This window comes from Protomyctophum bolini (genome assembly GCF_963924005.1).
Source record: "Protomyctophum bolini genome assembly, chromosome: 12".
NCBI classification, from domain to species: domain Eukaryota; kingdom Metazoa; phylum Chordata; class Actinopteri; order Myctophiformes; family Myctophidae; genus Protomyctophum; species Protomyctophum bolini.
This window is the reverse complement of record NC_137873.1, coordinates 5,272,816-5,299,434: the sequence shown is the minus strand read 5'-3', so window position 1 is coordinate 5,299,434 and position 26,619 is coordinate 5,272,816. Positions and strand designations below refer to the sequence as shown.

Genomic DNA, 26,619 nt, shown 5'->3' with positions numbered 1-26,619 from the left:
TAAAAAAAAAATAACTTAAAAAAATATCTTAAAAAATGTACGAACTGCGTTTGCTTCCCGCGTTTGCGCGTCTTACTGGTTGTTATGGACATCAAAACCTCCTACTTTGTCCTACTAAACCCCAGGAAATTACATCTGGCCACAAAAGATCAGTAAATCTGAAGGGGGATACAAGGGCGATGCCATACTGTGTCGTAGGCTCAATATGTCACTTTGTCACCTCCCCCCTTCACATTCAGTAAATCTTGTGATCTTTTGTGACCAGATGTAATTGTGTCTAGTAGGACTATAGTCAATATTAATAAAGAAATCGCTGTAGAGTTTTGAATAAAAAACATATTTAGCCACTTGTGAATACCCCCAGCCCCGTGTCAAAAATAGCTAAAATCGTCAAAACGAAAGAAAGCAGCAAATTGAAAAGATTTAACACTCATCTTTTACTTTCTCTAATAACAACTTACTGTAAAAAAATTAACCTTAACCAATACAAAGTTGTCCTTCCCTCTGTCTTTCACACAGCTCGCTTGGTCAATTGTGTCGTTTGCCAACTGGTGGCACCCCTGCTGTTTGTATGTATTATGACAGTGGCCGAATAGCAGATGCTCTTCTGCCCTGCTAGCTGGAAACTATCATCGTGCATTAGCGAGGTTCTTTAGAGCAGTCTCACTGATGAGAGAAATGCATGGAACTGCACCGTGCTGGTGGTGGTGTGGGGGGGGGGGGGATATGATATGATGATGCCGTTAAGGGGATAAAGGCTATTTTACACATACAATACACCCCCCCATCTGTAAATGGTCAATTTATATAGCGCCTTTACCTAAGGCGCTTTACATAGATTGTGCATTACATTCACACACACGCATTCATACACCGATTGCGGCGGAAGCCATGCAAGGTACCAACCAGCAAATCGGGAGCAGCCGGAGGAGCCGGGATTCGAACCGCCGACCCATGGATCATTGGACAACCTGCTCTACCTCCTGAGCCACAGTCTCCTCATCTGTATCTGTAACTCTATCTCTCTGTCTCTCTCTCTCTCTCTCTCTTCCAGTGTGCCCTGTTCATTGTAAGCAGCGGGCCTGCACCAGGGACGACCAGTGTTGCCATGACCAGTGCCTGGGAGGCTGCCTCCAGCCCAACTCGGCCGGCCACTGCGTGGCCTGCCGCCAGCTCCAGCACCAGGGCACCTGCGTGGAGCGCTGCCCGGCCGACCACTACACCTTCAAGGGCTGGCGCTGCGTCCCCTTCGCCTTCTGCCGGGACCTCCACAACAAGTGCAGGCAGGAGAAGGGTCTGACCAAGAGCTCCGACTGCCACGAGTACGTCATCCACAACGGAGCCTGCATACCGGACTGTCCGTCTGGCTACACCACCGTCAACTCCTCCGCGTAAGTGGACACGCTGGGCCGCGGGGGGGGGGGGCATGGGTTCTCATTAGTCCGGCGGCCGCAGCGGTGTGAATCTGTGATCAGTGAAGTAGGCTTGTGATCACTGTCGGGTTTGGCTGCTGCAACTTGTAGTACCTGTGTACTGTGTGTTAGTGCTGATGTGCGCACCTGCGGTACTCACTCTGTTCCACTCGTCTTCCACTCCCCTGCGTTTTTTTTCTACCCTTTCAATCATCCATAATTTACCTTAAAAGCCCACAATAATGAGAAGTCACTTAGCATTAACCATCGCCAGATGCACTCGCATGCTTTCTCGCATGGCACTCCCAGGTATCGCACGGCAAGTCATTTGTTGTCTGAACCCTGTGACTCTAGAGATGGAGAACAAGTGGTGAATCATTGAGGTGAACAGGGACACAAGAGTGTGCATGTTATTGTTATATAGGAGTTTATATCCAATTAAGGGTGTAAAGTGCGTATATCTCTGCATGAGGATGGATGCTGGGTGGCGGGGGGGGGGGGGGGTGCACTGAGTGTTCTGCACTGTTCTGCCTTTGACGCACACTCTCCATCCTCCATTCTCACTGTGCTCCTCACCATGCTAACGGGTTGTTTACTCACCACCGCCCAGGTCTGCATCGAGCTACTGGCACAGAGAACATATTCACACGTTGAGGCTTTTTGTTCTCGCTTTGAACGTCTGCTGTTTTTGGCCTGCCTGTCACCTCCTCCATGCTAGCCGCACCAGTTCAGCAGGGAACCAACCGGCTTCTAGCGCCTCGCTCTTGTTGCAGAATGTCTGCATTTATTTTGGGCTGATTAATCGAGAAGCATGTTCTATTTTTACTTTTTATTATTAATATTATTATTATATTTTTTTATTATAATTAGTATATTTCAACAAATCAACACCAAACTGTCAAAAAACTAAACTAAAAAAGAAAGTATAACCGACTGAATTGGTTAATCTACTGTAACTGTTTCAGCCCTTTTGGAATTCATGTTCCATTTATGTACCGGTACTTAAAATGACGTATACACAACATAGGATGTATTTTATTTCTGTGTATTGTGTATGTTTATATTCAACTGAACATTATCTGTAGAAATCACAAGTACTGTACTAAAGCCTAAAAGCTATAATTCATAATAATCGGGGACAGACAACCTAAACCATCTGGCCTTAGTTAATGATGTTAACTAAACAATGCGTGTGTTTACTGTATGATAATTTCATTTCAATAGGCATTACGCATGCATATACATATCCACTCCTGTGACTTCATTTAAAAAGATATGTATAATCAATTAAAATGATTTGTTTAACTGTCGCAGCCCTAGTTTGTGATACATACTGTATAGCCTGTGCAAAGGCTGAAATAAGAAACTATTGGTAACCCTTCATTTTACCACGTCACCTCATTTATTTTTTCCTCCTTGGGAATAAACAAATTAACCCATTTTGGGCAGGAACCCCTTTTTGTGTTGGCATTATGTTATGCTTTAGCGATTGAAAAATAGCAGATCTACAAGCTCATAGCGCGCCACCGAGTGGCAAGTTACGAGTTTGTAGGTCTGCTATTTTTGAAAAAATCGAAGAACGACTGACATGGAAACATAGCTTTTTCAGAAACTGTCAGGATGTAGACATTTTTAGAATCTGATCTCAGGTCAAAATGGGTTAAAGTATGACTTGTGTGTGTGTGTGTGTGTGTGTGTGTGTGTGTGTGTGTGTGTTGTGTGTGTGGCGTGTGTTGTGTGGGCGGTGTGTATGTGTGTGGTGGGGGGGGTGTGTGTGTGTGTGGGGGGGGGGGGTGTGTGGGGGGGTGGGGGGGGGGAGGGGGGGGGGGGGGGGTTGTGTGGATGCGCTCATCCACAGCTGAACTTCATCTGCCCCATCCTAGACTCCCTCTGCCCAGTGGGAGACACACTAATCATCTGCTTAGACAGAGTTTTGAACACGGTTGGCTCATGTGAGATTCTGTTGCGGCATCATGGATGTCTAGCTGAATGCATGGCTATCTCAACCGATGACTATCAGTTGAAGTCCCCAGAGGACATGGAGAGAGAGGGGCGGAAAGGCATTTGGGAGAGGCTGCCAGTCCCCCCCCCCGCCCCCCCCCCCCCCCCCCCCCCCCCCCCCCCCTAGGGGGCCTCAGCTTCAGACCTGCCTGACAAATGGCTGCAACACACTTGTCCTTGGAGACTGCCGTGCTCTAGTGTAGCACATACCAAAAGAGATAGTGTTTGTGCGCACGTGTGTGTGTGTGTGTGTGTGTGTGTGTGTGTGTGTTTGTCTTTTATTTTAACCTTTTCTTTGTCCACATAATGTGTACTGAGCACAGCAGCACAGGTGCTCTATCTAGCTATATATCTTGTGTTGTGTTCATAGCAGACTCCTCACTCAAATGTGCACTTGCAGTTTTGGGCAACTCCAAAGCAAACTCTGTGTCGGATCTGTGGTTAGACTGGCATATTCGCAGATACCGCTATGACCCGATATGACGAATAACGGCCGATCCGATACTTTTCCCGATACAGATACAGTATCAGTCCTGATACACATTCTGACTGTTGCAAACCTTCACAGGGCAGGCAGGCCGTTCAGCTTCAGCCTCTGGTCTACTGATGGCTACTGAAAGGCACCAAACGGCGGTTGAGCCATGGCTCGGCTCACACAGTATAAATTTAGATTTATAGATACAGATAGTTTTGTGCCGGTGTCACACCACCGAAAAGAAGATCATTGTCACTGCACATAATTCTCCAGTCCCTGTCTGCAGGGAGTGTTACATTCAAATAATATATTTTATAATGTCTGAACTACAAGCTTGTAGATCTGCTTTTTCTTTTTTTGCTGAATGTTAGCCCCAGAATAATAATGCTAGGGTTGTTTAAATTGTCAATAAGCAAAAGGTCTGAACAAGAGCCGTCATTTGCTGGCTCTGGGTAATGGTGGGTGATCCAAAAGAACGGGTGCTTTGTCCTCTTGTCTATAAAGGTCTTTGCATTGTAAATGAAACTATCTGTTGTTTGAACCAACTATTGTCCCTTTTGTATCTGGTCCACAAGCTTGTCATTTGATGCGGGTGGTTTGTTTTGTAGTTATAAGCTATCATTATGAACGTCAAACTAATTGGCAAGTAAAACATGAACGGCAACAATCCATCAGCACATTCTGCCGGCATTTATCTGTACAGTTCACAGGTGCACATGTTGCATTGAAAACATGCACTGCATTAACTTTAGGGAAACAAAGAGAATGAATGCATCAAACCTTACGCGTCGTGTCGCCTTCGTTAATGCCATGGTCGTATAATCACTGACCAAAAAAACAGGTTGTCGCCACGCAATGCTGCGTTCCTCCCTAATTGTACAGCCACCTTACCAGACAGTTGGTAGACAACTCCATTCTCACCTCATAAACCTGCCAGCAGAAAAACAACTTCGACACATGTGGAACCCAGAACTCTGCTTTGACCTTATTAGACTTCTGTGCTTGATCCCATTATGAGTGTGAGGAATGTTCAGACAGGTTTTCAGGAAATGGGATAATATGCAAGCTTGTGAGCCTCATGCCTGTGCTTGTTACGAGAGGCTATTTTGCTATTATTGGAGAGGCATGTCCAAGCCATGTTACTCTAGAGTTGCTTTGAAGGTGAATGGGTTTGCAGGTCTTTAGGATCCATTCACAGTGCCCTTCGGTTTCTGACAATGTGCCTCCCTGAACAATTTAGTTGAATAGCCCTGCTGTAGGGTATAAGACATTCATGACGGGTTGGTGTCATGTACATGATGCCACAACTACTGTACATTATGCCAATGTGTGGTATATTTTTGAGTGGTGCAACCACTCCTATAGGGAGCTCTGTGTGTCTCTGGCTGGCTGTGTCCCTGGGTCCCTGTGTCCAAGCACGGAAATAGCGTTTGGTTGGGTTCATCACCAAGTGTCACTGTTGTGCAGCCACACACACACACACACACACACACACACACACACACACACACACACTCACATTAACTGTATATATGATGATTTTGGGTGTGACGGGACAGTACAGTATAGTAGTCCTCTACTCATTTCACCCTGGGCTCGTTCCTGTTCCGGGGTCTCCCTGGGGACCCCTACACGGAGTTGCACCACTCACTTCACACAGGTCTGATTTTTTTTGGACGTTTATAAACCAAGAACAACGGTGCGCTGAGACTGAATTGGCTCAGCTACTGTCATTTTTGTATCATTGAGTTTTTGTGGTATATTCCAAATAAGTGAAGCATTACAAATGACAGTACAGCCACTGTACTTGGCAAATAAACTGATTGTGATTGAGTATTCTCTTCTGTCCTATACAGGCTCAATTGTACTCCCTGTGCAGGGCTCTGTCCCAAGGTATGTATGGGGTTGAAAACTGTGGATTCTGTCACGGCCGCCCAGGATCTGAGAGGATGTACCGTCCTCAACGGAAGCCTGGTCATCAACCTCCGTGGAGGAAGTGAGTATCCTTGGAGTGTTCTCAACAAAAACCTAAAAGAACAAAACAAACACATTTGATTGGGGTATTTCAGTTCCAGATCGTGTGAGAGAATCCTGAGAAAAGTGTGAGAGAGGAAGTTCTTTTGTTTAGCTATTTAAAAAAAAAACACGGACACGCACAAGATATCTGTGACAAGACTGATTGTGACAATACAAGACAAAGATTGCAGACAATGATGAATTTTAAGACGGGAACAGCAAGTGACTTGCTAGTCAAGGACAACTGTAGGAATGTCTCTGTACTGACAGAACAGCGTTGTTGAACGAAAAGCTCAGGTTTATTAAAACTGTGTTAAGAATGAGCCAAATAAAGGTGCCGCTTTTGTCATGAAAATAAAATATATTATATACATCACATTTTCCCATTATATGAAACCTCACATCAAATCAAATTGAACGTAGGTTTTCTTATTTATATTATTTTGCGGTGTGTTGACGGCGGGTTGGTTCTCAGACAAAATGAGAGTGTGCTGGTGTGACAGAATGCCTGCAATGAGACAGTGAAATAATGAAGCATGCTGCTGCACCACCAATGGTCACTCACTCAGTGGTTTGTCACTTTGCTCCTCTCTCTCTAGACAACATAGCGGCCGAGCTGGAGGCCAGCCTGGGCCAGCTGGAGGAGATCACTGGCTACCTGACCGTACGGCGCTCGTATGCCCTTGTCTCCCTCTCCTTCTTCCGCAAGCTCCGTGTCATCCGCGGCGACGTCCAGGAAGTCGGGTGAGCCTCTTGAATCTCTTCCTTTGCCATGTTACAAAACCCTCGTCCTGTAATTATAAGTTAAAAGCAGAAAGAAACTGACCTTTTTCGAAATGGGCTCTTTGCGGCGGCTGTTTTTAGTACATCTTTTCCCAAATCACATATATGAGGGTTGTAGGTTTTTTAGATTTAGGTTGGACAGTAGAAACACATAAGCCGTTTTACACTGTAAAGCAACTGGGCTACAGATGTCCACATTATAAACCAAACCGTCTTGATGATTTGTGTTGTTTTGGATAATATGCTCTTTGCCACATGCAAGCTGAAATATGCCCTGATTTGGTATTAACCGGAATTCTAAACTACTGTACTACTATATTTGAACCAGTAACCTACTTACTAATCTTGCTCAATGTAGGTTGATCTAATCATCCAGAAGCAGGCTTTTTTTTGTGAGATATTTATTTTTAATATATCTTATATCAATGAATCGACACAAAACAAATTGGCTAAAGATTAGTCTGATTAAGGCACTTTATTACTTTTTATTTTTATGTAAAGTGATTTTGAGTAAAAATAGAGAAAATAGTCAATCCACAAGCTCACAACGTGACACATCGTGAGCTTGTAGATCAGCTATTTTCACTTTTATAATTGTTCATTATTAATTGTAACCAAGGCAAAAGTTTGAAATAATCGTGATATTGATTTGAAGCCATCACCCAACCCTCATTTGGTATTCATCTGGTGTTCATTCTTCTGGGCCCCTTCATCAGGAACTACTCGTTCTATGCCTTGGACAACCAAAATCTGCGTCAGCTGTGGGATTGGTCCAAGCACAAGCTGACCATCCTTCAGGGACGGATGTTCTTCCACTACAACTCCAAGCTCTGCATGGCTGAGATCCGCAAGATGGAGGAGGTCACGGGAACCAAGGAACGGCAGGTCAAGAACGACATTGCGTCCAAGACCAACGGAGACCAGACCTCATGTAAGAACCGAAAATCATGACAATTTTCTGAAAGATTTGAGGCACATTTTAACGATTTTTCAAAAATAGCAGACCTACAAGTTCATAGCGCGCCACTCTGTGGCGCGCTATGAGCTTGTAGATCTGCTATTTTTTAATAGTTAAATTATAACATAATGTATGTAACCACCAAAAGGGGTTCTCGCCTAAAATGGGTTAAGGCTGTCAAAATGATCGTGTTAACGGCGTTAATACATTTTATTAACGCAATTAACGCATGTGCAGTGTTCCCCCTAATGTGCGCCCGTGCGCGCGGCTCAGGAACGTCCAGCACATAACAAATCTGTCACCGTGTAGCGCACAGTCATGATTGAACAACACCAGAGACAGCTTGTGTATTGTAGTTGGGGTGCCATTGCCAAGTGGTTTGATTCTGTAACTCTGTTGCGTTACTTTAAGTCTGCCTAGCAAAATTCCCTTTGCATCATCATTCATTAAGCTACACACAGTCACACACACACGCCTCCTGCAGTCTTCCTCCTCCCTCCTCTGCACGCATGCACACACGCACACTACTAGTGTGTAGCTATCGCGCTGCAAGAATCACTCGCATGTTTTATAGTACCGTCGGGTCCGTCGCAACTTGTGGACAGTTTGAAAATGCGGGTCCTGTGTACATTAAGTACATTAAGTAGGCTATTACCAAAACAAACGCATGGTACTTTTGTGTCGCACATGCAAAGACTGAACTATTGTGAACAACACAATGGATATAAAGACAGTTTCCCGTGCTGCTGTGCACAGCGGAGATAATGCACAACTCCAGGTACAAGCGAAAACAGCTGATCATTCACGACTAACTATCTCCAGAGTCCTGCAGTCCCGCAATGAAGGAGAGACAATCTCGTCTCTCACTATAGTCCACTTCTCTACAATGCCATTCTAGCTTTAAAACCTACATTTATATATGTTATTCAATATATTACTTTAGCGCAAAATATAGGCTTTTCTAAACCAAGCCCCGTTTCAAAAATCGTTATGTGCCATGTTATTGTATTTTGTGAATTAACTAAAGTCCACAGTTTAACCCATTCATTCTCAGCCATTTTAATTTCAAGGACCCCCAAATTAAATTGATAGAGAGTAGCCTAGGACATTAAATTATGATTTTCATCTCTGGACTGGGACCTCAGTCTCCGTCCATCCATCCGCTTATCCGTAGTCGGGTCGCGGGGGCAACAGCTCCACCAGAGTGTTCCAGACTTCCCTCTCCAGAGCAACATTAGTGACTTCCTCCTGGGGGACCCAAGTTTGATAATCGCTACATTTACGGAAATGCCGCAAATTGCATTGCAGTGAACGAGAGCAAATCACAACTTACCCTGGGGGTGGTGACTCCGCCCTGAATACGCGTTGTCGTGTCAGTGTATGTAGGATACAGGATACACAAGTGAAATTGGAATTGATGTAAGAAAACAATGAGTAGACAAAGTAGGAACTGGAATAGCGTAAAATAGTAGAAAAATGAGAATAGTAGAAACATTTCATCCAAACTCCTGATTGGATAAAATTGGTGTCCCATTTGGCCTGAACATTTATTTTCTGTTTACTAGACCTGGAGAGAAGAGGACACCCCTGTTAACGTAACAATAGCTGATTAAAAATAGAAAAAAAAACGAACACAAGTGAATATGATGGAGACCTCGCACACACAAAGTCAATTAGTATCAGTCAGAATGATTTCCTACTGTGGTTGTGCAGCCTTTCCTCAGTACATAACCCAGCCCGCGGAGACCAAGCTGATGAAGTTAATGTGGTTACTGCAAAGTTGTGGTCCTTTATACCCGCGCATCTCAAACCACAATTACTATCCTCGATGAGAGATCATACCAGACTACATCCTTGCTCTGTGCGCAACTAACTATTTATAAAACAACACATAGAGTCAAGGGAAGAGCCTTTTATTTAAGAAACAGAAGCAATGATGGTATTTCACAAGTTAAAAGGCCTTTGATGGCTGTATGGATTGAATTCCTTACACATTTCTAACCAAGCTATTTCCAAAAGGGTATCTCACGAGTCACAATTCATTTGGGTTAGTACTTACTTTTTCTATGTCCTCCTCATTCCTCTAATTGCATGAATGAACGACGATAAAATACATAGACAATATTAGGTATATTCTTTTGAGTTATTGAAGAGAGTTTCTCTGTCCCTCAGGTGAGAACAAGGAGTTAAAGTTCACTCAGGTCCGCACCCTGAGCGACAAGATCATCATCAAGTGGGAGCCCTTCTGGCCTCCAGACTTCAGAGACCTCCTGGGATTCATGGTACTCTACAAAGAAGCGTAAGTGATTCAACCAGAGTATGAAACTAAACCATGAACCAGCCACTGTGACTAGTAGATTTAGACCTGTGCTGGCTTGTGTTTTTAGCTGTTAAAGTGGCTTGTGAAATAAAATAAAAAGACTGATCAAACACAGGGCTGGCTTCCTGCCAGACTGGGTAGTAAATCTACAAACGGGGCATGGAGTTAAGTCTTTGATCACTGTGGCAAGTGGATTGAATCATTCATTTGGAAATTATTATAATTTTTATTACATTTTTGCTGCTTTTTTTGCTAATAGTTTTTTGGAGTCAAAACATGTAGGCTATTTTTTATTGTTCTACGATTTCGATGAACTAGGATTTATAATTAACTCTTTTTGGAAGATGTGGCTTGGTTCTTTTCAACGGATCTGATCAAACATAATGTTTGTTCCCTGCTAAAATGGCTTATAAACTGGACTTAATGGGAACACATTTTGCATTCACCATTTGGCTGGGGGGCTAATTTCAAGCCATGCTGCCTTCTCAAGGCACTCACAGGTACTTCATTAGCCCTTCACTGACACTGTTGTTGCAGTGCTGGGTTTCTAGAGCACCATGTTCTTCTGTAGGTTGCGATTAGTCATGTCAAACTGACTGAAATGTAAGTCACATGTAAATTGACAGAATTACTGTACTCTAGTTTTGTCGTTGGCACTCATTGTACTGTATTTATCCAAAATTGGGCTGTCAGCATCATCATAAACGAGAACAGAACACTATAAAGAGAAAAAAAAGGGAAAAACGGAACATAAAATTCAGAAAACAATAGCAGAATCTTAGAATAATGTTCATCCCCTCATCAGACCCTTTAAGAACGTGACAGAGTTCGACGGCCAGGATGCCTGCGGCTCCAATAGCGGGTGGGTGATCGCAGACGTGGACCCTCCGCCCAGGGCCACCGAGGGCAGCAAGGAGAAGATGGAGCCTGGCCACCTCATCCTACCGCTGAAGCCCTGGACACAGTATGCCATCATGGTCAAGACCCAGCTGTTGGCCTCCGAAGAGAACCAGGTCCACGGCGCCAAGAGCAGGATCATCTACGTGCGCACTAACGCCACCAGTAAGTCTCATTTAACCCGTTTTGACAGGTCAAACAGGTCCATTTGGCTGTCTGAAGCAAGTTCATGGCAACGGGTCCATTTGGTTCCATTTGTACACTCTCAGAGTTAAATTAACTTTGATTTTACAATATAAGTTGGTAGTCTCGGAGATAGAAATGCCATTAAATGGGGGTCCGTAGACTAATGCATGTCAAACTGAGGGTCCTTGAAATTAAACGTGTTGAGAATCACTGCTAGAGCCGTACAAATCTTCTCTTATGGGGGTCCCTGGCATATCTTTTCAAATGGGGGTCTGCAGGGCTAATTAGTGTCCATTTGGGGGTCCTTGACATGAAAAAGTTTGGGAACCACTGGCCTAGTAGGCCTACAATCAACATTCTAAATGTCAGATTGGCTGCCACGGTGCCACCAGAAAGTCCTTGGCACAAGATCAAGGAAGCGGAAGGCAGATGGCACGATTTGCCCCAGGGCACCACCAACCTACAGGGTGCTGCTTCGTGCAAGGTGCCTCAGTTATAAATCTCTTCCCTGACATCTAATTGCACTCATCACCACCACCACCACCCTGTGTGTGTGTGTGTGTGTTGTGTGGTGTGTGTGTCGCGTCGCGTCGCATCGTGACCAATAGACCAATAAAAACCACATTGTCCTGTCTGACTGGCTTCCTATTCTACAGTACATGCGTGCGTCTTTCCTCCTAGATAGACCTCGTTAAACATTGCATCCCTCGCTCGCACGAAACGAGACACGAGCGCAAGGCTGCGCTTCACCGGGGTTCACGATCTGTGTCATGCCGAGCCTGTGTGAGAGAAGCTGTCATTAGACATAAATTGGTACTGGTGAAACTTAGTCTGACAATGCGGTCAGACCAGTGCGCTGTGCCTGTCAGGTTAACGTAATCTCAAAGTGACACACACACACACACACACACACACACATTCAAGCACACCTCCTCCGTACTTCTGCTGAACTCTTTCTAATTCATAAATCCCTCATAAATCCCTGACGTAATATCACCCTATACAAGTTGGTGGCTGATTTGTTTGTTTTTTAAACACGGAAGAGATGTGAAACTATGCGAACTCTGTTACCTTTAGTTTTACTGCCTGCGTCAAACATCTGATTCATGCGGTATGAATTAGCACCTGCTCTACTATGTCCATACTGTACCAGGCGTACATGCATGGTATGATGACACCTGGCAACAACGCTCGATTTTGTGTCATTTAAAAATAGTTGGCAGTCCAGTGAAATAAACATCATGAGAGCTGAGAGGGAGGTACAGGAGAGAGGGCTCTGTTGGGCATCTGGATTCTGTCCTGGCCTGCCAGCAGGGTCTTTGTGTGTGGTTCGTTTTAACTAGTACTTCTCCAACCGTCACCAATCATCCATCGATCGAAAGTCGATCCGATTCCGATCATTTGATTTTGAGACGTACCGATCTGATTTGATGATCAAACTGAGCATCAAATACAGAAATAACACCATGAACCATAAGGCACTTGCTTGGTTAGTACATTTGTAAAGTGTTTTTTGCATCACACAATTTGGTGTCAAGTTGGCTGTCTGTGCATTGCCACAAAGCCTTCAAAAATGGATTGATTGATGAGGAAATGATGGAGAAATTGCTGCAGAGTGCCGACCCCTCCTTCACGGGCGTGTTTAGTTGAATGCCAGCATACACTGCAGCACTGCAGCAAATGTAATTCTAATCAGTGTTTCTAGATTGGACAAAATGTGTACAAAATGACGAGCTATGTTAAGAGGGACGGCCAGGGGCATTCGTATTGGCTGATGGGCAAGTTAATACAGTGCTGTATTTATCTGTTTATATGTATTCATTGTCTTTTGTTTACTGATCTATGGTGGCCTGATGTAAATGTCATTAGTATTGTGATGTTAGTACACACATGTTCTTCTTATCATAATGCTGTAACTATTTATTTATATGGATCACAATGGAATTAAGTCCTCTGACTTTTTGTGCAATCCTGATAATTATGAGATGAGATATACTTTATTAATCCCCGAGGGGAAATTGAAGCGTTACAACAGCATAATGTGACACATAAAAAGCTAAAACTACTGGACAGACAGAAGAACACAAAACAGACACTGCTCTGAATTGTATCATGAATATATCAAATAAATCAAATCAAATCAAACACTGAGCACAGTAACACCATCTAGAAACACTGATTAGAAGTATATCTCCAGGGGATGATGCGTTGATAACCCCTTCTTCCCACTGGACTAAAACTCAAATTTGTAAAATTCTCAAAATACAAATTTGTTTCTTTTGTTTTCCTTTTTGAACAGTGTGTTGCGTTCATTTCATTAATCAATATAAATATAAATAATTGCCTCCAAGTTGCTAGCAAGAGTCCACACAGTCCCTGAGGGTGATACTGTATATCTTATCTTCTTCAATAGCTCCATTGTTGTGTCAGTGACACAAGTTGGGTTTGTGTGCCCTTTTCATCAATATGAACAGAGCAACAGATCGCACAGATAAACACCCACACGCTGTGCTTTATCATGGGAATTTAACCACAAAGGAATAACAGCACAATGGCCAAAAGAGCACAACATTTGAAGGAAGCCTCAAGTCTTCGCTTGGGGTCCGGGACTGGGTTCATTTAATCTCACCATAATTCAAATCACTTGAATTGCACACTAAAATGATTACAATGACAAAGCGTATGCTCAGCCATTCAATATAACCACCATGAATCTGTTTCTTATGTACAATTATAACATTTATACCAGGGGTTTTCAACAGGTGGTCCGTGGACCACTGGTGGTCCGTGAAGGTATTGCATGTGGTCCCTGACCATGCATTTAGTAATGTAGGAAAGTGAAGATTTTCTCTTCCACGGAACAGTGCACTAACCTTTGTGCACTGTTCCGTGGAAGTGCGTCACCGTCAATGTTATCAGCATTACAGGGAAGTCTGAGGTAAACAAATTCCACAGAAAAGGCAGTTAGAATCTCAAGAAGGGTAAGTGTAGCCTACCAGTTACCTGATTGAGTCAGGAAATGTGCCCATAATAATCATGTCATCATGTGCTACAGTATATCTCGCACGTATTATTACTATTTTTACTACTATTCAAATAGCCGATCTACAAGATCATAATGTGTGGATGTAGATCGGCTAGTTGAACTATTCTAAAATACTTTTCAAGATAGTAAAATTTGGCAAAAAAGTTTAGCGATAAAGGTTAAGGCACGCCCAAGATAGGGCCACACGTGTCAGTACTGTATATCAGTTAAGTCCGTGGACCATCGTTTGAGAATCAGTATTAGACATGGCATGCATTCCATAGCAAGTGTTCCAAAAGCACTAATCTTAGCCCATATCCCATTGCAACACAACAGTGGTCCCCAGGTTGATTCTTAGTCAAGGTGGTCACAGTCAGTTAAAAAACCGCTGATTTAGACTATGCTTTCAGGGTCTCTAGGACAGAGATATTTGAAATGGGGGGGTGGGCATGACCTAATGAAATTCAGTTTGGGGGTCTGTGATGTGAACATTTTCCAATACCCCTGAGCTAGACTTTGAATACTTCAATGATGTTCTTATTCATATTGATTACATTAGAGGTTCAATGTCTTGCTCAAGTACACTTTGAGACACACACACACACACACACACAGTACGTCACGGTTGATGGACACGTTACCTAGCAGTGATCAGCAGTGATCAAACTGTGTATATCGTTTGTGATACTACACTCTGTCCAGAGCAACAACCAGCTCTATTCATTAACGCTCATTGGTGTTCCTTCCTGTGGTGTCTCCGCAGAGCCCTCGGTGCCGCTGGACCCGATATCTTCCTCCAACTCCTCATCTCAGATCATCCTGAAGTGGAAACCTCCCAACGATCCGAATGGCAACATCACTCACTACCTGGTGTTCTGCCAGCGCCAGCCCGAGGCCAGCGAGCTCTACAAGTTTGACTACTGTCAGAAGGGTGAGTCAGGTCACGCAGCCAGGCAGCGTCTGCCTGCTCCTCGCGTGCATGTCTGTAATCTGCGTACTGTAGTGTGTCTGTGTGTGTGATACAGAGACTCACTCATCACAGCCAGCCTTCCATTAGCCAGACAGCTCTTCACATTCTTCATCCCCTCGAGGAAGCACTTCAACGCCACGGTTACCCCCAGAGACACTGACCTGTGGATGACCCCTTCCTTAGATCTGGCCTCCCTGAAGAAGAGTAATGCACGTTTAACCACTCTCAACTTGGCATCTCTATTTTTGGGCATTTTGTTATAGGTAAACTCTTCCGAAAAGTAGCGAAAATAGCAGGTCGTGCCGTGAACTTGTAGATTGGCTATTTTCGCAACGTGACACCACCGTACGACAAAGTGTACAGTAGGGCTTACTGTAAGTGGTTAGGCTACAGGATTTATTTGGGTTTTTCAGATGAGGTTAATTTAAAGTACTGAGTTTAGTTGCACATCAAAGCTCACCTGGGATCTCGCATCACTTAAACAACATGTGAACATGACTCGGGTGACTTTGATGTGCGGATGTGCGGGTGTCAAACCACTGACACGGTGTCACACCCTGACAGGTGGAACGCGGACAATGGGATCTGCTCGTTAAGTGGACTCAAGTTCATGAAAAGTTCAGACAAATGGAATGGTTACTGTCATAGCCTGACCCTCATGTGAACACCGCCAGTGTAGAACTCCTGTTTGTACAGTGTGTGTGTGTGTGTGTGTGTGTGTGTGTGTGTGTGTGTGTCTCCCTCAACTCCAAGATGGTAGGCAGTGGGGAGGTTGTGTTACTGCTAGTCAATCTCATTGGGAGGGAGGTGGAGACTGACATACCCCTCCGGATGTCTGTGCACATATCTGTCTGGCTTTGCAGACAGCGCCAAGGTCAATGCAATGGCTCCAGCCATATGTTTACACTTATGCTTGTAGATTCAGTTTACAACATAACAATTGGTCATGCCCATCCGGCTATCTGTGCGAATATCTCTCAGGCCTACGGTGTGTGTTCAGCTCAGTGGCCTTGTGGTTAGAGTGTCCGCCCTGAGACTGGGAGGTCAGGGTTCGATCCACGGCCGGGTCATACCAAAGCCTCAGTGCCTCCCTGCTTGACACTCAGCATCAAGGGTTGGATTGGGGGTAAGTCCCTGCGACATACTAGCGTCATGTCCAGGGGGTGTCCTTGTACATCAAGCTGCCTCAAGCTACAGAAACAGGAGATAGGCTCCTGCCCGGCTTGGCAAGGCTACTACGGTTCAGAGTTCGACTGTACTGTATGTTTCTGTCTATCTAGGAACCCATTGGCTATTGTCTGATGAGGATTTACTGTCCGGGGGTAAGGGCCAATGGTTCTGGGCTTCCGTTGTAGCCAGTGGATATCCGGGCCACGCCTTCCACTACCATGTGTCCGGTTGGAGTTGGGAGATGACTAGAAGTTTACACCGGGATAAAAGTTCATCTGGCGATATCGATGGGTTTCGAGCTGGTTTTGACTGGATTGTATTTCAGGAATTGCATTCCGCCTCTTTTTCTCGCCACATAGACTGTTTACCTGGATGCTAAAGTCGTGTTACCAAAGCCCGTTCAATTGTAATTGGTCAGTACTACTCAACGACTACAATCTGAAACCAGAACACTTCTGAAACCAAACATATTGCACCTCGCCTTTCATACTCTGAATTCATATCCAGGATATCTGTTTATAAAAATCTATATATGTATTGACTGACTTATGGTGCGTGGATGTGTGCACTGCACATACGATACGATAAATTATTATGGAACAGTGGATCGAAAGATATTATTATCTTCATTGTAAAACATGTTACAGTTGCCTCAACTTGAATCTGTATGATTGTTCTGAATAGACATGAGAAAATTGGACTATACCGGGCCATAAATATTACAATAAGTATTAATAATAAGTCATGTTGCGTGCACTCAGTGTCAACCCTTCCTGGTCTGCAGGGATGAAGCTGCCGTCGCGCGTGCCCACCCAGGTGGACAGTGACGAGGAGCACAAGTGGAACCAGACAGAGGAGTATGGACACGGGACTCGCTGCTGCTCCTGTCCCAAGACCGACAAGGAGCTGAAGAAGGAGAAAGAGGACTCGGAGTACCGCAAAACCTTTGAGAATTATCTCCACAACGAGGTCTTCGAGATAAAGTAAGTAAGACTTATGGAGCTCTCGTTTGCAAGGAACTGGAAGCTTGTGTAGGCAGTGGTTTTAGGATGTTTAGAGTTTTAGAGTTTTATTAGGATCCCCATTAGCTGGTGCATAGCAGCAGATAATCTTCCTGGGGTCCACATAGAACATAAAAACATGACATTCGACATGGACAATGATATATAAATATCATTGTATATCCGTATTGTATATCCGTATTGTATATCATTGTATATCCGCTATCATTGTATATCCATTGTATATCCGCATTGTATATCCGATATTCCGCTTACGACTCTCATTGCACCAGGAATATTAGATTCCTTCTTCATAATTGTCAAATCTTCAAGGAAATATCAATTGGTTCCCATAAGACTGTGCTTGATGGTGTATTTATTTTTTTACCTTCCTCTGCCTCACAGCTTATTCTTCCAAATACAACAAAATTACAAATGAAAGCAAACACGCTAAAACATCATCCATAAAGTTACGTTTTTAATTGTATGTCCAATCAACCGTATGTCAACATTGTCAGTTGGTCAGTTATCTTTTGCAAGAGGCATGGATGGTGCCAGGTGCGTGATAGATAGGCTTCATTACCATGGAAACCAGACACACAAGCTGTTATTTGTTGGTCACATATTGGACATATTTCCTTGTAATGAATGGTCATGCCTCTCTGGCTGTCTGTACACAAGAGTGAATACCATATATGGAAGTCAGAGCAAAAGCTTTGAACTGTTCTTTTTACCTGCTTTGAAAGTTTTTTAGAGTGTGCCAATCAATGTAAAGGTAGTATAAGTGATTAAGTATTAACTAGCTCCATATTCTGATAGTACTCATTGATGTTTGTTCAGTAACCATAACAGGGTCTCCCCGTCTCTCCAGCTCTATATTAAGCAGAACATGCATTTATACATCAGGATACCTATTGTATCTAATCGGGAAAGAGAACTCACACAGGTTCTAGATTTAACAAGTGATTATACGAAGAATTGACCAGACGAAATTGGAACTTGAACAATATAAAATTGAAGCTGATTTTCTGTTTATGGAAGAGCTGGAAAGATGGGTGGGGGGGACCCCTGTTGCTGAACAAACACTCTATACTCTATAGCAATGAGTACTACAGTATGAGAATAATTATAGCGCTTTAAGCTTTTAACAAAACATTTGACTTTGTGCTCTGGTCACATTCCCTTGTCAGTTAAGGCTCACATGCACCCTCTTGTGTTGAGTATTAAGATCCTCTACATAATGCCATTCATGGGCAACGTGCAATAGCTTTGTCTCTGTCTGGTGCACAAGTTATACGTAATTTACAAACCAGTCAATAGATTATCACACCCTATGCACGTTCAGGTGGTAATTGTATCCACAAAACACATTCGCAAGTCACTGTTTTGGCGTCTGGGTGGTTCCTGGCACCACCACAGACACTAGGGGCTGTATTTTGCGTGCTCTTTGGCCACTCAGAATAGCCAAATGGCATTGATCACGCCTCCAGGTCTTTAGTTTACTCAAGTTAGGGAATAAGACCTGGTACTTAAGACATGCAAAATACAGCCCTAAGGGTTCAATCTGGCTTGGGTACACAATTGAACGTGTTCACAGATGGGAAGTATTAATGACACTGAGATATCTCACGTCTCCTCTATAAAATTCTTAGGAGTTTTAGTGGATGAGAAACTCAGCTGGAAAGAACACATCAATCTAGTTTCCAACAAAGTTTCTTGATCGCTTGGTGTCATCAGAAAAATGAGTGGTCTGGTCAATCAAAACTGTTTGCTTACTTTATATTACAGCTTGATTTACCCACATTTAACATATTGCAATATGGTCTGGGCCAGCGCTTATGTCTCTTACCTCCACACCATTTACCTACTCCAGAAGACATTTGTTACTTTATCAAAACAACTCCATCACTCTGCTCCGTGCACTTTTCGAAATGCTCAACTTTTTCCAGATTAACACTTATTTACAAGCTTAAACATACCCCAACTCCATCCCCAGGCCTTTTAGTTAATTACTTTCAAACATTCTCAAGTCCACAAATACAACACTAGACAGGCTACTCATCTCCATCCCCCCCCCCTTTATCGTACTAGTCATGGTCAGTTTTCTATTGGATACAGAGGTACTACACTTTGGGACAAATATCCTACTGGTTTACAACTTTCTCCTCTGAACTTGTTTAAGAACAAACTGAAGGTGGTTCTGATTGACCAAATCACTTATCAAGATTCAAGTCGGGCAGAAAGGGTGAAATCTACAGGTTGTGCTGCAGGGAGCAGAACTGACAGGAATAGCATGTTCCTCTGCATACGTTAGTTCTCCCAATGAAACTCCTCTCTGTCTGTACAGTATTTGAGAGGAATTGCACAGAGTGTTTATTTTGCGACGAGCACGTGGAACACACGGGAGGGAGGGAGAGAGAGTGAGACGGGGGAGAGAGAGAGAGAAAGAGACTCTGTACCCAGGGGAAATAAGATCTGCGTTGGGACCTCTATGGGTACCACAGGTTCCCGCTGACTTCTACTCTCGCAGGGTTCTACTCTCGGTGATGAGGGATAATATCTTGCAGTGTGTGTGATCCCTTGTGTGAGACTCATCCCTGTGATCCCGTGTGTGAGACTTATGTACTAGTGTTGAAGTGCCTTTACGATCCGATGAATCCCCGGCGACTTTAAAAGTTGTACAGGGTGTACTAGCTGCTCTTAGTTTTGCATGTGTACATGTTTATTTCCGTGAGGTGACATTTAGCCCAGAAGCCAGCATGACACGACCGCTTCTCTCCCCACACCACAGACCCAACAGACAGCGGCGGTCAGCCATGGGCATCGCCAATCGTACCCTTCCGTTCCTCACCACCGCCCCGAGCACGCCAGAAGGCAGGACGCGCAGGCCCGGGGGAGACAAGGGGCAGGAGGACGTGGAGGAGGGGGAGGAGAGCTTTGAGAGCACCAAGTCGGTGGTGACGGTGGCGGCCAACGCCAAGGAGTCCACCGTCATCTCCAACCTGCGGCACTTCACCAGCTACCAGATAGAGGTCCACGCGTGCAACCACCCCACCGACCCCTTGCGCTGCAGCATGGCCGCCTATGTCAGCGCCCGTACCATGCCCGAGGGTAAAGACTCACCTTTATTTGCCATGTGCACAGTATGTACAAGGAGATACAGTATAAACAACACATCCAGTTAGTGCAAATATAACTAGGTTCATGCATTAGCACGAGCATTAGCATTTATTTACATTTTAAATTAACAATTTAGGCATTTGGCTTATCCACGGAGAAAGCAGTCAAGTAAACACTGTGCCAAGAAATGAATCCTATACCGTATTACAAATAGCAGGTAAACATCAAGCCTAGCATCTTGGGATGTCTAGCGTCCTCTTATAATCTCTATCAGGTAATGCACTCGGGATAAAGGCAGGACGGAATGTCTTTGTAAGTTGACTTATCTAATATTTTATGTGCACATCTAACCCTAGCTTACCCTCAGAGAATGACAGTGCATGTCCTTGAGCAAATGTTTGTTGAACTGAATCTGGATAATAAATAACCATAAATGTCATGGGTTTCAATCCAGGTCCTGACCGCTGATCTCTGTTCTATGTTTTATGTCCCTGGCCTTATATTCCTACGGCACCACTATACTCTGATCTAATAAAACCAAAAGATGAAATCAGATACCTTCCTTGAAAGAGCACCACAGGAATTGATATCCTCCACACGGGTAGAGAGAGAAATGCTGAAAGGTTATCGTATCATCGGTGTGAGGCTATTGTTCGCCAATACGTCTTTGCACCCTAGAGAGCCATTCATTTTGTCTTCCTTCAGACAAAGCTGATGACATCGTGGGGTCCATCGTCTACGAGGTGTCAGAGTACACGGTGCACATCAAATGGCAGGAGCCCAAAAGTCCCAATGGCATGATCATCCTGTATGAGGTCCAGTACAGGAGACTGGGGGATACTGAGGTGAGAGGAGGCACACGCACACGCACGCGCACGCACGCACGCACGCACGTGCACACGTACACACGTACACGTACTCACAAACACAAGTTTCTATTACTAGTAGCAAGTAGGGTTGGGCAGATAAAAAAACTTTTCATAATTGATTATTGCAGGAGAAAATATTGATTTAACTAAATATGAATTAATCATTTTTGCTATTACAAAATAAGTTTAAAGGTAGAGTCAGTGATTTCACTTAATTCAAATATCACTTATTTTTTTGTTTTGTTGTGATAATCCTCTCTACTATAGAGTGTGCTGACCATATAAGGAGTTCCTCCCTGTCCCCAGTTAACCCCTGGGGGTCAAAAAACCTTAGGTTTCGTTTTCGTTCTCTATCCTGATTGGATGAAAGCTTGTGTCCCACGGCAAAAACGAAACCTAAGGGTTTTTGACTGAAATCACTGACACCCCCTTTAAATACATAGGTGGTATCTCTACTGTTTGCTTTCCTGTGAGGCAAATATGCGAAGGGCACATACATAGATTTCACCCGTTTATTGAAGGATAAAAATAATAATAATAAGAGAAATGTCAAAATATATTAACATGCACACACATTTACGCCCCCAGAGAGAGAACACACACACACACACACACACACACACACACACACACACACACTTTTATTTGCATGCATCTATCAATTTAACCAAACAAAAACAAAAAAAACACACAAACCTAGTCATTTGAGAGTTGAGAGTATAATTGCACTCATTCCGACCATGAAACCACCCACACTGGTACATGCTGCAGCTGTTTGTTCCCACAGACACTTTTGCCAGGAACAAGATGTTGTTTTGAAACTGGACCATTTGGTTGATAATGGCCCTAATGGAGCGGTGGTTCTAGCACTGCTGCCTCCGCGCACGTCTTTTAGTTACCATGGCGAACGTTGCGTACTGTCTGACTTGTTCTTGCCGACTGTTATTTGCCCTAGCCTAGAAAAACAAAATTAAAAGAAAAACAACTTTGATTGTCCTTCTGTTAAAGCACATTATATATATATACTGTGTGTGTGTGTGTGTGTGTGTGTGTGTGTGTGTGTGTGTGTGTGTGTGTGTGTGTGTGTGTAATATGATGATCTCTCCCTATATATTCTTTCTTTTCTTTTACTATATCATCTGTTTTCATTTATTTTGGGGGTTTTCTTGATTTTATTTTGTTTGTTTGTTGTTTTGAATGTACTAATACATTTTAAATGTATCATGTCGTGTAAACGGTGAGGTTCTCTCATAAGCCCCTCTAGGGTTTCTTAACCTCACCGGCACAACAACTAAATGGCCTTCTTTCCTTTGGAAATAACTAGTATATCATGTATGTTGTGCAAATCAAATAAATCAAATCAAATACAGTACATATAATATGATGCATTATATAGTATGCTTATAATATGGGTTTTGTTTGTTTCCAGGATCTAAACTATTGCGTGTCGAGGAACATGTACAAAACGGCCAATGGCTGCTTGCTGAGAGTGGTGCACCCTGGGAACTACACGGTGAAGCTCCGGGCCACGTCGCTGGCGGGCAACGGCTCCTGGACCGAACCCACCCACTTCTACGTCCAGGACCTGAGTAAGTACATGAGGTCAAACCCACCCACTTCTACGTCCAGGACCTGAGTAAGTACATGAGGTCAAACCCACCCACTTCTACGTCCAGGACCTGAGTAAGTACATGAGGTCAAACCCACCCACTTCTACGTCCAGGACCTGAGTAAGTACATGAGGTCAAACCCACCCACTTCTACGTCCAGGACCTGAGTAAGTACATGAGGTCAAACCCACCCACTTCTACGTCCAGGACCTGAGTAAGTACATGAGGTCAAACCCACCCACTTCTACGTCCAGGACCTGAGTAAGTACATGAGGTCAAACCCACCCACTTCTACGTCCAGGACCTGAGTAAGTACATGAGGTCTAGCCTGGAACTCACCTATGCTTTTTATGGCATAGGCAGCTCCCGGCAGGATCCGCCGGGAGAATATATGCGCAGCTGCGCGACATGAGACTAATTACTTAGAGCGACAGAGAGAGAGAGGAGCGTGTGTGTACATGTGTGCGTGTGTATGTCAATTTTATAAAGGTGCAGACAATCAGAAATCAGCAGAGAGTGAGCAATGTTTGCGCTACTCTATGCCGAATTGAAGTGGACTCAGACCCAGACTTTTTTTTTCTCCCTGGAAATAAAAACGTCTGGGTTTCCGAGGCTACATGAGGTCAAACCTCACACAATGGAAATCCCTTTACAATCATTCCATGTGCAGGCTTCCATGGACAGCAGGATATATCATATGGAAAATGTATTTTTTATCTGTAACGGGTCTGCAAAATAATGTTTGTGATAAAAGGCAACGGCAATTGGACGAATTGAAGTATGGTACAAAATACTGCTATATAGTATCGATCTATACTGTTTATCTATCAATTGTATTACCAGTAAGACGCGCAAACGCGGGAAGTGAACGCAGCTGAGACCCTGCAGATCATGTCTGTCTGTCTGTCTGTCTGTCTGTGTGTCTGTCCCGCTGTTACTGTATATGTGGACCTGGCCCCTTTTGTGCCCATATATCTAGCTGTTATTTCACAGGCTGTGAGGTTCTTGTGAAGAATGTTCAACATACAATGCAAGCTTGTACATCACCTATTTTAGAAACATGTGGAAAATCCTTTCCTGCCCAAAATAGGGGACACTGGATTTAAAGGGCTGTATTTTGCCTGTCTCAAGTACCAGGTCTTATTCCCTAACTTGAGTAAACTAAAAGACCTGGAGGCGTGGTCAATGCTCTTTGGCCACTCAGAATAGCCAAATGGCATTGATCACGCCTCCAGGTCTTTAGTTTACTCAAGTTAGGGAATAAGACCTGGTACTTGAGACGCGCAAAATACAGCCCAAAGTGTGTAAATGCTGTGGGTTTCATTGGGGGATTTGTTTTTGTGTTGTGATAGGGGTGGACCCCACCAATGTGATGTGATGTGGGTTTCATTGGGGAATTTGTCTTTGTGTTGTGATAGGGGTGGACCCCACCAATGTGATGAGGGTTTCATTGGGGGATTTGTCTTTGTGTTGTGATAGGGGTGGACCCCACCAATGTGATGAGGGTTTCATTGGGGGATTTGTCTTTGTGTTGTGATAGGGGTGGACCCCACCAATGTGATGTGATGTGGGTTTCATTGGGGGATTTGTCTTTGTGTTGTGATAGGGGTGGACCCCACCAATGTGATGAAGATCGTCATTGGCCCCGTCATCTGCTTCGTCCTGCTGCTGTTTGTGGCGGGAGCAGGATTCATTATGTTTAAGAAGAAGTACGTTCCCCATGTTCTTTATTCACTTCATTGGCCTTAGTGTCATTTAGGTTCTAGCTCTACTGATAATTCACCATTTAACACATATTCCAGTACTTTCCCAAAAAGTGTTTGTGAACAGTGAACAATGGGGGGGGGGGCATAATTTGGAAGGCATAATTTGCTGTTTATTTGCGTATCTATAACTCACAACGTTGTAGTACATTTTCATATAATATTGTCATTGTTTGAATGGAAACATTTGCTAATGGGTTGACAGTCAATCATAAGTAGTCCGTCCTGTCTACTCCCTCTGATATAATGTTAAAACAATCCATTTTATAAGTAAATTGTAACAGAAACGGGTCTCCAGTACATAAAGCAATTTTTCATGTCGTTTTCTGCTGAAACACTGTGTTTTCCCCATCGTATTTTATGCATTTGCCATCGTTCAGTAGTAGCATTGCATTTGATTGTTTTTAATCTCCTTTTTTTACTCTCTTAGGCAAACTCAAGTGCCCAGTGGGCCCATCTACGCTTCTTCAAACCCAGAATATCTTAGTGCTAATGATGGTAAGTAATGAGATTAAACTTTTACCCTTGATAGGGAAGCTCTCGATGGGTTAATCACTCTGCTTGAAATGTTTACCTCTATGTGGAAGAGGACAGCGCGGAACACTGCCACTAAACTTTAGTCCGTGCACATGCATATAATTGCTGTCTGGTAGAAACCACATATCTCCATATTTCATGCAAAAGTAGCGGATATGAACATGTAGATGTGCTATTTTCATTATTTAAAATCGTAAGTGAAAACGAAAGGGGTTTATTCGGTCTGTGGGTTTTATAAATATTGAACCAGTGAAAAGTATTAACAAGAACTTAAATAACAAACTACGGTTGGATCCATTGGGACACCAGTTATTTTTTTCCCCCCATTTCTTGAAAAGTAACCATTTTGGTTTCCAACGACAATAACCCATTCTGAACGGGAACCCATTTTGGTGTTAGCATCATGTTATGTTTTAGCTATTGAAAAATAGCAGATCTACAAGCTCATAGCGCGCCACCGAGTGGCGCGCTACGAGCTTGTAGGTCTGCTATTTTTGAAAAATCAAAGAACGACTGACATTTTTAGAATCTGATCTCAGGTCAGAATGGGTTCATCAGACCAGTGTGTGTCCAGTGGAAACCTCGTATGAATCTGATCTCAGGTCAGAATGGGATAATACAGCAGCAATGTCTCCGCAGTGTATGAGCCAGATGAGTGGGAGGTGCCCCGGGAGAAGGTCAACATCCTCAGAGAGCTGGGCCAGGGCTCCTTCGGCATGGTGTACGAGGGCATCGCGAAGGACATAGTGAAGGGCGAGCCGGATTTGCGCGTGGCGGTCAAGACGGTCAACGAGTCGGCCAGCCTGAGAGAGAGGATCGAGTTCCTCAACGAGGCCTCGGTCATGAAGGCCTTCTCCTGTCACCACGTGGTAAGGAGAGACCACATCATCTGAACAGAGATGTGCTCTATACACAAACACTACTCAGACACATGCGGGAACATCTAAAATATGCCTTCTGTATATATATACCAGCTATGTTTATTCTGGTACGCGGTACTTGCGTTATGCATGTTACAAGTATATTGTTATTACTTGGGGTGCCATTTCACAGTCACCATTGCCAACGACATAATTGGCTATATTTGATTCGGGAATCTAAAAATACATGGTTTGGATGCTGGGGATGAGTTTTTTCCATCTATTTATATCTCAAACTTTGCTCTTGGACTGGTTCTTCAAGTTTTGTTTCTCCATTCCTTGCGGTCAGACTGATTGTTCTACCACATCACCTGTTACAAGGTCCAACCCCACAGTGCTACTGTAGAACCCGGTGGTTCTCAGAGTTCTCCTTGGGGGAACCCTGAGGGACCGGTCTGTATCTCTGAGAGTATACAAATGGAACCACAGGTCCATTTGGTTCCATTTGTACACTCTCAAAGGTATGGTGGTCGTTGAAATTAGAAACACACTCCACACACTGATGAAGGCTGGATAGACGAAATGTTTTTTTTACATTTTTTTTCATGTAGAAAATAAAAAGAGTTAAAACTCACTCTTACCACTG

General features: G+C 43.8%; 1 protein-coding gene across 1 annotated transcript in view; it reads left to right on the top strand.

The window, feature by feature from the left end:
• The window catches only part of LOC308325583 (insulin receptor-like), a 62,048-nt gene that overhangs the window by 30,215 nt on the left and 5,214 nt on the right, over positions 1–26,619 (top strand). Inside the window, exons 3-16 of the mRNA XM_080778120.1 lie at positions 1,055–1,391; positions 5,745–5,884; positions 6,504–6,648; positions 7,404–7,618; positions 9,818–9,944; positions 10,771–11,027; positions 14,837–15,004; positions 16,998–17,196; positions 20,006–20,325; positions 21,040–21,179; positions 22,633–22,792; positions 24,420–24,522; positions 25,007–25,074; positions 25,753–25,982. Of these exons, the coding sequence (XP_080634246.1) occupies positions 1,055–1,391; positions 5,745–5,884; positions 6,504–6,648; positions 7,404–7,618; positions 9,818–9,944; positions 10,771–11,027; positions 14,837–15,004; positions 16,998–17,196; positions 20,006–20,325; positions 21,040–21,179; positions 22,633–22,792; positions 24,420–24,522; positions 25,007–25,074; positions 25,753–25,982 (2,609 nt within the window). The remainder of the gene's footprint in view (positions 1–1,054; positions 1,392–5,744; positions 5,885–6,503; positions 6,649–7,403; positions 7,619–9,817; positions 9,945–10,770; positions 11,028–14,836; positions 15,005–16,997; positions 17,197–20,005; positions 20,326–21,039; positions 21,180–22,632; positions 22,793–24,419; positions 24,523–25,006; positions 25,075–25,752; positions 25,983–26,619) is intronic.